The sequence below is a fragment of the Miniopterus natalensis genome, chromosome 7 (assembly GCF_054644295.1).
Source record: "Miniopterus natalensis isolate mMinNat1 chromosome 7, mMinNat1.hap1, whole genome shotgun sequence".
In the NCBI taxonomy this organism is placed as follows: domain Eukaryota; kingdom Metazoa; phylum Chordata; class Mammalia; order Chiroptera; family Miniopteridae; genus Miniopterus; species Miniopterus natalensis.
The window spans coordinates 71,903,115-71,915,277 of NC_142087.1; the positions used below are offsets into that span (position 1 = coordinate 71,903,115).

The 12,163-nt window shown below is 45.8% G+C and overlaps 1 protein-coding gene across 2 annotated transcripts; it reads left to right on the plus strand.

The window, feature by feature from the left end:
- Positions 1-209: 209 nt before the first annotated feature.
- SERPINB12 (serpin family B member 12) lies at positions 210-11,441 on the plus strand. 2 transcript variants are annotated; one of them, XM_016223505.2, is made up of 7 exons: positions 210-377; positions 2,680-2,814; positions 3,485-3,625; positions 5,138-5,255; positions 8,495-8,637; positions 9,615-9,782; positions 10,750-11,441. In XM_016223505.2, exons 1-7 carry the CDS (start codon positions 210-212, stop codon positions 11,152-11,154), a joined length of 1,278 nt encoding a protein of 425 aa, XP_016078991.2. In that variant the 3' UTR covers positions 11,155-11,441. The 2 variants fall into 2 exon arrangements, with proteins under 2 accessions (XP_016078991.2, XP_016078992.2); XM_016223506.2 differs by having other exon boundaries at positions 2,680-2,754.
- The last annotated feature ends 722 nt before the right edge of the window (positions 11,442-12,163 follow it).

Sequence of the window (12,163 nt, forward strand, 5' to 3'; positions counted from 1 at the left end):
TCAATATCGACATCAATATCTATAGGCCAGGGTGACCATGACCTCGTCCAGTTTTGAATAATACAGAATAACTGTATATGGCTATATCCTGAGTATTTAAAATGAGAACTGTCTATTTATCTCTTTTCCTCTGATTGTCATTTTCTCTCTCTCTTGTTATCTGTTTTTGTTTGTTTGTCTGTTTGTTTTAGACTGTCATCAGTGTCACGATGGATTCTCTCATTGCAGCAAACTCCAAATTTTGCTTTGATCTTTTTCAAGAGATAAGCAAAAATGATGGTGCTAAAAACATCTTCTTCTGTCCTCTGAGCCTCTCAGCTGCCCTTGGCATGGTCCGCCTGGGGGCCAGAAGTGACAGTGCACATCAGATCGACCAGGTGCGGATGCGTGACTCTGGGCCCACTCGAAAAGCCAGACCCTAAGCAGACCCTGACCCTGCTTTTGCAAGCCAAGCTGCTCACTCCCTCTGGGCTTGCCTTGGGGGCTTCATTTATAGCCCCACCATGCTTTCTCTTTAATCCCGGAGAACTCTCACCAGTCTGACAGCTTTTCTCACTCATCTCTGTATCTGTCTGTCCGTATATCTGTTGCTCTTTCTCTCTATAATTATTGATATCAGTATTGTCAGTAATTTTTAATGTGTATGTGTTTTCTCTCTCACTCATTCCATTAGGTAAATATTTAGTAGGCACCAGTTTTGTATCTAGTGCTTAAAGACCCCGGAGTCCTTCTTGACACTCTCTCTCACTTCGCTTCAAATTTGTCAGAAAAGCTTTTTGTCTTTCTTTCTAAATCTATCCAAGAACCTAGGCACTCCCACCACCTCCATGAGGTCCCTTCTAACCTGGATAAAAACTTCCTCATGGGCTTCCTGCTTCCACTGACAGTGTTCTCCAGCCAGCTTCCAAAAAGATCTTTTTCTTTTTTTTTTTAATGTGTTTTTATTGATTTCAGAGAGAGGAAGGGAGAGGGAAAGAAAGGTAGCAATATTAATGATGAGAGAGTCATTGATTGGCTGCCTCCTGCACCCCGCTACTGGGGATCGAGCCACAACCCTGGGCATGTGCCCTGACCAGGAATCAAAGTGTGACCACTGGTTCATAGGCCAACACTCAACCACTGAGCCACACTGGCCTGGCCAGAAAGATCTTTTGAACACCTAAGTCAGATCCTGCTTCTCATCTGCTTAAAACCCCACCTTTCCATTTCACTAATGATAGAAACCAGAGTCCTTACAATGGCCCACGATGGTCTGGGGGTGTGAATTCCAGGTAACCTGGTGACACCATTTCTCCCCATTCCTGTCCTCGCTCACTCCAGCCACAATGGCCTCCCGACTTCCTTGGGAAGCCTGCCCCTGCCTCCTTCGCGCCTGCTGCATCCCCTTTGCCTGATGGCTCTCCCCTCAGGTAACTAACTGATCTATAACTTACTCTCTCCTTCAGGACTTTGAGCAGAGTTTACCTACCTTAACCTCTTAATCTAACGCATCCTGGCCCCAGTCCTGAAAGATCCCCTCTTATCCTAGCTCTGCCAGCTCTGCATGGCATTTTTCACCTTCTAACATACTGTGTACAGTAACTACTTAGGGTATATGTAAGATTTTATATGCTGCTGCTATTTTTTTTAAAGCTGGCTTTTTGTATGCCTTCCCCACTAGAATATAATCTCCTAGAGGGCAGGCATCCTTGTGTTCTAGAACAGTGCTTGGCTTCTAGTAGCCAACGTGTAGAATGAATGACTGAATGAACGAAAGCAACCAGAAGAACTCCCCAAACAAAGCACAGGCTCCTGAGGTTGGTCTTCTACTTCCCCGGCTCTAGCACACAGCACAGGGGCTGTCCGAGCCCGGCTGCTGTCCCCAGTTCAGAGGAGTGAATTCTTGGGTTAAGGCAGAATGCGTTCAGGGTCATTCTACTTTATTCATTTACTTTCATTTGGTACATTATTCCTTTATCAAAACTTAGCTTTAGAATGTGGCTGGTGTCCTCCAGGTCAGGTTTCAGGCATTTTTTTCTCCAGGCACTTGGGTGTCACCTGCCAGCAAACCTACCCCAAGCAGTGCAGGAGGCACCACTGGCCTCCTACCTGCGACGCCCTGGACAATGTGCCTTCTCCTGTCCTCGCTCACTTGATCGCTTTGAAGCTCTAGATCAGCACCGTCTAACATATGCAGAATTTGAGCCACGTATGTAACTTAAAAAATCTGTAGTAGTCATACTAAGAAAGTAAAAAGAAATAGGTGAGCCTAATTTTGGTAACACATTTTATTTAACTCAGTACCCCCAAAATATTATCATACAACATGCAATCAATTAACAATTTAAATGAGACATTTTACCTTCTTTTTTTCATATCAAGTCTTCAGAATCCAGCGTGTATTTTCAAAGTTAACTCAGACTGGTCAATAGCCACACTGTGGCTCGGAGAAACCTGATTCTCTTCGTTGGGTCACATTCATTCTTACATGTCCCAAGGGGGTGTGGGTAGCATTCAGTGGACTTCCCCTCCCTCCCACCTCACCGCCCAAGTCAGAAGAAATACCCACTTCCCTTTAAACTGTTGATTGTTTCGTTGCACTATGTAGTCGTTGCCATTGTCACATGATAAAAACGTTTCTGAAGCTCTCCTGACCCCGAGCTACTCCCGTCGGCTGAGACCCCACGCTGTCATCCGCAGGTACTCCACTTCGACGAGTTATCCCAGGAGAAAAGCGCAGCGCCCGACCCCTGTCTGAAGTACAGAGAGCGCCGGGTGCTGGCCGACAGCTCCCTGGAAGGGCAGAAAGGAGGGACCAAGTCTCCGAGTCCGCAGGTGAGCCACCTGTAGTCTGCCCGTCGCCCCGACTGCTCATGCTGGCCGTCCCGTCGGTGCTGACGGTTGCTGGTCCCCACACACTAGGTCCCGGCTGTCACCCACAGCTCCAACAGCAATAACCCCATGTGACCTGTGCACAGTCCCTTTCTGTTTATGTTCTTGGCTGTAAGCTGCTCTCCTAAAGATCTAGCATCTTCTGTTCATGATAAAGAAACTTAGCTCAAAGCCCTTGACTGACCTCCTTTTACAGGCCCGGGTCCCAGGATGGAGCCTGATTAAGGGGAGGGTCAGCTGTGGGGGTGTCACTCTCTCGCTTCCGCTTCTGCCTGTTTTATTTCCTGCTGAAAGCTGCACCGGCACACACAACTTATTCTGGTTGTCTCTTACCGGGAGCAGGAAGGATATTCTCCAGGTTATAAATCCCTCGGCCGTAAACAGTTTAAGAGGAAAGCGGAGAGGGGTTGTCTCTTTGTTGTAGCTTCTGAGCGCCGACCTGAAATGATGGGCCTCGCAGAGCCGGGGCCTGTACCTTCCGCGGCCCAGCCCTGCGGGCCTCTCCGCTCCTCGTCCCTCCGGCTTCTCATCTCGCTCCCCCGCCTGGTGACAAAGCCGAATGACAACTTGCTTGGAACGGATTAAGATCACATTTTGTTTCTTCCTTTCTCAGGCGGAGTCTTCAAAGGAGCAGAATGAACTTCTCAGCTGCTACTTTGGGCAGCTTCTCTCCAAACTAGATAGGATCAAAGCCGATTACACCCTGAGTATTGCGAACAGGCTTTACGGAGAGCAGGAATTTCCAATCTGTCCGGTGAGTTGGGCAAGAATAGTGTTTACAGCTCTCTGTTGGAAACTATCGAAAACTCACCCGCCAGCTGGCGCGCAGGCCTCTTTGACAGGCTGCGCACTGTGGACTGGTGGGGCGTCCGGGACCCATCCCCTCTCCCGCACCTTCTGTGCCCTCCTGCCACCGTGCAGCTGGAGCAGTTGTGAGTGGGCCAGAGTGGGGGGAAGAGGGTCCCCTGACAGCCTTCGGAGCCTGTGTGGGTTTGGTAATGCTGTTCTCTCTTGTGACCTCTTCCCAATCAAGGTGCCTGGTAGATGCACTTGGTAGTTCCTCTTCCTGTTGACCCCTCCCAACCCCTGCCTTCCAAGGCACTTCTCGAAAATCACCTTTGGTGCCACCATCCAGCCACGCCCCAGAGAAACTGTGCTCACTTAAGGAGCAGAGTAATGCAGCAGATGGAGACTGTATTTGGAGCCAAAAGGCATGTGTCTTGTCTCTGGGGCTACACTGCTTTGTCCCTAGAGCAAGCTTCATCTGAATCTGGGCTCAAGTGTCCTCTGTCACCGCTAGAAGGAGCCATGTACATGGCATTAAACATGAAGGGTGTGACCAGTGGAAAATGTGCCTCACAGCTGGTTAGGGCTGGCCTAGAAGGGAGGGGCCACCTACTTGGACCAAAATAAGTAGCTTTCTCACAATGGAAACGAGATTTTCATATGCTGTTTTTTTAAAAAAAACTGGCTTTATTGAGATATACATTCACAAATCATACAATCCACCTAATAAAATTGTATGAATCAATGGTTTGGGTATATTACATTATTAATTTTTTAAAAACAATTGTATAATATTTTTACCATAAAAGTTTCCACTTTAATCATTTAAAACATACGATTCAATGGCATTAATTACATTCACAGTGTTGTGTAATCATCACCTTATTTCTAAAACCATTTCATCGCCTCAAACAGAAACTCTGTAACTATTCAGCAGTTTTAATTTTTAAAAATAGAAGCATTTTACAGCTAAGTCGCTCAAGTTACTTGACTTCATATTTCTCTTGCGATGTCTCCCTAAATGGAATGTCCAAATACAAAGCTGTCTGGTAGGAGAGCCTTGTGCCATTATAACTATGGGCTGCTCCATAAAACAAGACTTCTATACCTTGTCACTGCAGCAGTTGAAAAGTCTCTGGCTAATTAAGACTTGGGGTAGGTGCATGGAACAGACTAACAAATCTCAGAGGGAAGGGGGTGGGAAGAGATACGTATATGCATATATGCATAGCCCATGACACAGACAATAGTGTGGCAGGCCTGGGGGGTGGGTGCGGGGTAGGAGGGTCAATGGGAGGGAAAAAGAGGGACATCTGTAATACTTCAAACAATAAAGATAAATTTAAAATAAAAGGCTGGGGGTAGATAGAGACTGACAGGCATCCAGTTTGAATGATGAGGCACATGACTGCTTCACTCTTGGCTTTTAGCATAATTATATGATTTTGTCCCACTATTTTTATTTATTTTAATTTAACAGGAGTACTTAGATGGCGTGATTCAATTTTATCACACAACGATCGAAAGTGTTGACTTCCGGAAAGACACTGAAAGGTCTAGACAGAAGATTAACTTCTGGGTTGAGTCTCAATCCCAAGGTAAGAAAGGCCGCACACGGTGTCGCCGGTCGTCCTTCCCATTTGAAAGCAAACAGGTCAGCCTGCTTTTCAGATTGCTTGTCTGTCAGGGACCAGACGCTCACATGTGTGGACTGGGTCCAAAGCTTCTTTTGCGCCTGTGGAACAGTTAAAATGTGTAGGTGCTGCAGTTACTGCCGCTCCTCTGCTCCGCCAATAAGGTGATGTGCCTTTTGGCCAAGCACAATGCCAACAGGGCCTTAACTCTTTCCATTTATTTTAAAGGGTCAGTAAAATGATTGTAAAGAGAATCTAGTTATTCAGAAGGACATGGAAATAATAAAATCCTCATTCTTATCAACCTTTTGCTGGAAATATAGATGTTCTTTTGAGTGAAGGGGGATTTACGGACAGTGATGAATGCTGGAAATTTCAATATGAATGGAATGATTTTTTAATATGAAACTCCCCTTCCAACTTTATCCAGCTCCCAGGAAATGGAAGTCTCTAAACGGACTGCATGAACCCGGAGCTCCCAAAGCAGCCCCCCCCCCCCCCTTCACGTTGAAATGCAGTGGGCCTCATGCCTTGCTCGCTGGCAGCCCAGTTCATCAAACACACTTGCCTGGTTACCAGGTCCCCAGCCATGGCCCCTCTGAGCATCGAGGGGTCATCTACTCTCCACTTTATTGTCCACCTTCTAATATTTTCTTCAATGTAACCCACTTCCGTGGCTGTTCCAAAAAACATATACATTGTGCTACTTCTCAATAGGGTCAATCTTTGTGTATCCTGGGGCTGACTGCAGCCAAATTGCTCAGATGACCTTGGTGTTGATGACCTTTTTGGTTCTCAGTAGCCACATTTGTAAAATCATGGAGTAGGCACGAGAAGATGTCTCACCTCCTTAAAATCCCACAATTCATATTTTCTTTAGTAAATGGTACCCACAACTTCGCATTCTAAATAGTTTCTCCACATAGGTTCTGTTTCTCGTTGCAATATTGCTAATGCTGCGAGTGCTCTCATTATAGTTTAGTGTTTCCTTTTGATAGTGTTGATCACTTATTTTTTGAACCACACCAGTGTTTTCAGCACCCAATGTTCATTTGTCCGTAGAATCAAAACTCATCTTCCCTCTAAAATGTCCACTGATATCGGAGTTTTTCTGTTGTATCAGAAATACTTGGGACCCCATTTCTTGGACTTACAATATCTAGCACACACAAAAAAACAATTTAGCGTACTTAAAATCTATTCTTTAATTCAGCTGTAGGGAGTTTCACATCTGCAATAGCTATTTTAGTGACTTATATTTACTTATAATTAATATATAAAGCCACATTGCCTTTTTAAGAACCCACCCAAGTATAAAAGTTTTCAGATTTGATTTACATTATGAACCAAGGACAAAAGGAAGTTAGAAAAGGCTTAAGACAGGGAGTGTGTCTTTAAAAAGACGTCTCTGATCGTAGACTGAAGAACAGATCGGAGGTGGGCAGGAGCGGAGGGGTGAGGTGCCGGGGGCAGAGCGAGGGCATAGGTACAGACCAAAAGGGAGGTGCTGGCGGCTTGGACCAGGTGTTGGCTGTGGCGGTGGCGAGAGGTGGGTGGATTCGAGAGATATTAAGATGTAGACCAGAAGGATTTTACCAAACACTTGGGTAGATGATGGGTTGTTTAATGAGAGTCAGAGTCATCAGGAATGACCCATAACACTTTAACACGAAATCCTAATTCTTCGAAATGAAAAGCAGAGTCTATGAGCTCAAATAAAGAAGTCACCTTTCAGACATGCCATTTATGCCTCCTTATAACAGATGTCAACTATTTTAATGTACTTTTTCAAGCAAAGATTTTCCTACATGGGAATATGCCCTAACCCCTCCCTGTCTCCTGTCCTCCTCACATTGGCTTAGGGCTGGGGTACCCCTGCCTGGCCTTTCCTTGGGGGAAACACCCAAACTCCAAAATTATTTCTCCTCACTTCTTCCACATTCCACCAAAAAAACCCAAGTGCTATATCTTCAAGGTTCCACTCAGTTGCCAAGAGGAAAAACTTTATCCTAAGGTATGAGTATCTAATTTCTCCTTAGTTAGTTAACTGTCCCAGAGTATTTTAGTGCAGACGGTGACAATATAACACGTTATGATGAGATTTAAGTGGGGATATTCTTGAGGTGGAAGGGTTTCTCCGCCAAGGCTTAGGCAGGCATTCCAGGAACGGCACTGCTGCTTTGGTATTTTGAGGCAGGAAAGGATGCGGACTGAAAATGAACTATTGCCCGAGAGCGTGGGGTTTGCAGCCCGCTGCAGGGCTGGGTCGTGGTGGAGCAGCCCCAGAGCTGAGCCAAGAGTGGGGAGGTGCCAGGACTCATCCCAGCCGGCTTTCCTGCCTTGTGGCTGTGTGGCCTCAGCTCTCGTGGGCTGTGGTTTATTCCGCTAGAGAGAAAGGACGACAATATCTCCTTCTCATGGCTGGTGTGGGACGGAATGAGGGAGGGCATGTGAAAGTCCCTAGAAGACAGGTCTTACTCATTGCTGTTTACATTTCTAAGCATTTTTGTTTATACGTAAGCATGTGCACGCTGCTGTGATGAGCGCTTCAGACAGAAAGTTTACACAAGAGCCTTTCTTCTCAGGGGCATGATAGTGTAATCAGGCTGCAGGATCTCTGCTTGGAAGGGTAAGTCAGGGCGTAGATGTCTGATGCCGAGTTCCCACCGCCGTGATGTGGAGAACCAGAGGAAATGCCGCAGTTATAGGGCTCTGAATTGGACTCTCCCCGCACCACACTCCACCTGACCCCCCAGGACTCAGGGTGGTTTCGTTTTCTTGGGTTAGTTCTTGAATGAGACACTCTCTAATCCTGGGCATGTTAAGCTGAATTTTTTTTTTTTAAATCTGTCTACATGAATACTCTTGATACAATTCATATTCAAGATATTCTCTGGGCTCTAACCAGTTTTGCTCAGTGGTTAGAGCATCAGCTCCTCATTCTGAAGGGTCCCGGGTTTGATTCCAGCCAAGGGCATGTGCCTCGGTTGCAGGCTCAATCCGCAGCTCCGGTCAAGGCCCATATGGGAGGCAACCAATCGATGTGTCTCTCTCACATCAATGTTTCCCTCTCTCTCTCTCTCGCTCTCTTTCTCTCCCTTCCACTCTCTCTGAAAAGCAATGGAAAAAAGATCCTCTGGTGAAGATTAAAAAAATAATAATAATTAAAATATATATATATTCTCTGGAACTTTTCTTTTTAGGTAAAATCAAAGAACTCTTCAGCAAGGACACCATTAACAACGGGACGGTGCTCGTGCTGGTGAATGCTGTTTACTTCAAGGCCAAGTGGGAAAATTACTTTGACGTTAAAAACACGGTGGACGCACCTTTCTCTCTAAGTGAGGTACTACATTAGAGCGCGTGGTTTTCTAAATATTCCACCACAGTTTCCACGAAGAATGGTTTGCGGCATGTATACTCAAATTTAAAATTCAGGCCTCTGGTTACACCTTACATTTATAAGAACACATTTGCTATTAACGAAAATCAGTGTCTGAAGTGTATTGAGCATGTTTTGTGCCAGGCACTGCACCGAGCATTTTCCATTTGTTATTTCATTTCTCTCCTAAAGTCACCTTATGAAAATGGGTGTTATTATCATTTCCACTTAGGAGCAGAGGGGGAAAAATGCAAAGGTTAAGCTATGTAGCCAAATCCATGCGCTGGGATTCACATCTGTGTTTGCCGGAAAAACCCATGTTCTAGGCCACCAGGCTATGGGGGGGGGGGGGAAGGGGAGAGTCAGGCCTCAGCCCAGCACTTGTTAGCTGCGTCACCCTCAAGGGCTTTGCATCCTTACCTGTAAATTGCTGGTCCCCCACATACTGTGAGGTTATCATGAGGTTTGAGGTGTCTGGGGCCTTGCCCTTGCCTCTGATGGAAGCCTACAGAACAGAGGATGTTATTTACTATGTAGATGATTGTCATTTAACCAAGGCTTCCACTGGCCCTGCGGTGGGGTCATTCAGTCCAGCTCAAACAGTGGGTTGGGTGAGGCCATGAGGCTGGGGTGGCTGAGGCATAAAAGATAGAGAGAGCTGCAGGGCTTGTTTCTGCTGGTTAGGCTGTGGGTAGGTGCCTTGGATAGACAATCTACCAATAAATGGTCTTGGGAGTTGAATAACCCATTGCAACCACAGGAAGAGTAAATATTGACAAAGTAAGGGCCAGTGGGCAGATGACTCTTAGGTTGGGTCACTGGTGTGGCTCAGAACTTCTGGTGAAGATCCCGCTCATGTTCCCAGGGAAGTTGGGGACCATGTGAGTTTGTGAGCTTATCATGGCAGTCCTGTGACTTTCTGCTTTGCTCGCTTTGTACAGAATGAAAAGAAGACTGTGAAGATGATGTATCAGGTGGGTATGTTCAGAATAGGCTTCATCGAGGAGGTGAAGGCACAGATCCTTGAGATGCCGTACACCAAGGGCAAGCTCAGCATGTTTGTCCTGCTGCCGCCTGACTCTGCTGATAATCTAAAGTGCCTGCAGGAGGTAAAGCTTCACTTTCCTGTCTCTCCAAAATGTTTCATTATAGATCCGTGAGGAACAGCACCATCTCCATCTATCTACCTTCTAAGGCAGGGTGGTACCCGAGCTGTCAGAGATAAGCAAAGAGTATGTAAGAATCTGAATTCAATGGGCTATTTACTCCTCATTTCTTTAGAAAAGAACAAATGCCAAACATGTAGGCTAGGGCTTTCCTCTCTAAGCTCATTGCTCTCTGTCATCATATTTTTCCAGACCACCAAATCTGGATGGGGAGTCACTTGAGAAATGCTACAGATAAAATAGCTTTTCCTTTGCCCTGAATATCCTGACTGCTGGCCTCTTACTCAGGCTATTTTGCTATAGCTCAGTTGAAGACTCTTTAGCTGACTCCTGCTTCGAGGTGCCTGTGCTTTGACAGCAGTGGGGATGCTGATACTGGAATAGATTGCTAGTGAGGTGGGAATTAATAGAGGCCGAGGAAGCTCAGCTACACATCCTGTGGTCGTAAAGAGATAGAGATGTAGGGAGGGAGAAAGCAAGAGAAACACAATAACAACCATTATTCAAAATTTATTATGTGCCTGGACTACGTTAAGTACTTTAAATACATTCTTTCGTTTAATCCTTGAAGAGCTTAATGGTATTATCTCTGTTTTATAGAAGAGATTGAACTTCCAATGTCAAGTCTTGGCCATGCTTACCCAACTTAATCAGCTGAGCTTTGCTGGGCTCTGAACACTAGGCTGTCAGACCCCAAAGAACACTGGAACTTAATTTGTCCTACAACTTCGAAAGAGAAAAGAGATTTGCTTGGAGGAGTTTTAAATGAAAGTGGAGTATTTTGAGGTGTAGGAAAAGAACCTAAAGATTGTTACCGACTGTTGAAGTAGACCTGGGCCCTGAGAAAGAATTGGGACATTCTTTGCAGGCTCATAATCTGACCCTCAATATTATTTTCTTCATCTTGCAGCTTGAAAGGAATATCACCTATGAAAAAATAGTGGCCTGGAGCAGTTCAGAAAATATGCCAGAAAAAGAAGTAGCTGTCTCCTTTCCCCAGTTCACCCTGGAAGATAGCTACGATCTCAATTCTATCCTCCAAGACATGGGCATCACGGATGTCTTTGATGAAAAGAAGGCTGATCTTACTGGAATCTCTCCAAATCCCAGTTTGTACCTATCAAAAGTTGTCCATAAAACCTTTGTGGAAGTGGATGAAAATGGCACCCAGGCCGTCGGAGCCAGTGGGGCCTCCGGCAGCGTAATGTCTGCACCATCCTGGGAGACCTTCAATGCCGATCACCCTTTTCTCTTTTTCATCAGACACAACAAAAACCAAACCATTTTCTTCTATGGCAGGGTCTGCTCTCCTTGAAAGGAGCACAGTGTGTGGTACCTGGGAGCTGGAAGAAAATGTCAATGCAGTCTTACCCTGGCATAATGTGGGCTTTTGAGTTTTGGCTACTATCTAAAACAGATGGAATTTCATCACAGTGCCACGCTCCCTTCCTCCAGCCATTGGTCTGGGCTTGTCCTGCTCTCTGTCTCATCCTGTAGTTGATTTTCATCTAAATCCCTTAGTACTGAAGGACCCTTGCTGCCTCCCTCACCTCTCACCATCCTGAACTTTCAAGCATATAAAAAAATTCTCCCTGTGTGACCTGAAGGTCAATATCATTAAGAATGATGTTGACTTTAAGTTACCTACCTCCTTATGAGGGACTCGTGAAAGTTCAAATCATTAGACCATTTCTAGGAGATGGCAAACTCAGAAACCACTTTAACATGGGCTACAAGAGAACATGTTTCAGTGGAATGTATTTTGGAAGCCCAGCTCTGTTTCTATGGCAGTTAAAATTGCGGTGCACCAGTGGGCAAGATATGCCATCTTCTTCCATCTTCTACTGCCCGCAGATGCCTGTAAGGGGCTTCTCACTTGGGAGGGAGCGGGGCGTGGGGGTGGATCTCAGCGAGAGCTCAAAGATGTGAAACTGCACCAACCAGGATTCATTTTCCACAGAGAATTTGTCTTGCAAATTTGACATTGACCCAGGACAGTGACAAGTGAATTGAAAAGAGATTAGTCTTAGTTTTTCTCATCGAGTGTCCTAGGCCATCATCATGAAGCACTGCTCTCTGTCTTTTCTGCACCCCCTTCCCTTACTCAGAGAATGTTTATCTAAATGCCCAACATGGTGGGGTGGGAGAGGGGAGCACAGCCGCCACTGTGGAGAGCTGGGTTCCCCATCTCTCTCTCTTTACTCTGCTCACATGAACTTATTTGTCCTCCCAGAGGCCTCAGGTCTGGGCCTGGGCACAATACATGTGGGAACCCTTGTCAGGAAGGCCACTGGCTTCATATCCAGCCCCAATCTACCAAAAGC

Coding starts and splice junctions, on each gene's coding strand:
- SERPINB12 (XM_016223505.2), top strand. CDS start 210: ATGGATTCTCTCATTGCAGCAAACTCCAAATTTTGCTTTGATCTTTTT. Junction 2,815..3,484: donor CCAAGTCTCCGAGTCCGCAG/GTGAGCCACCTG, acceptor TTCCTTTCTCAG/GCGGAGTCTTCAAAGGAGCA. Junction 3,626..5,137: donor AGGAATTTCCAATCTGTCCG/GTGAGTTGGGCA, acceptor TTAATTTAACAG/GAGTACTTAGATGGCGTGAT.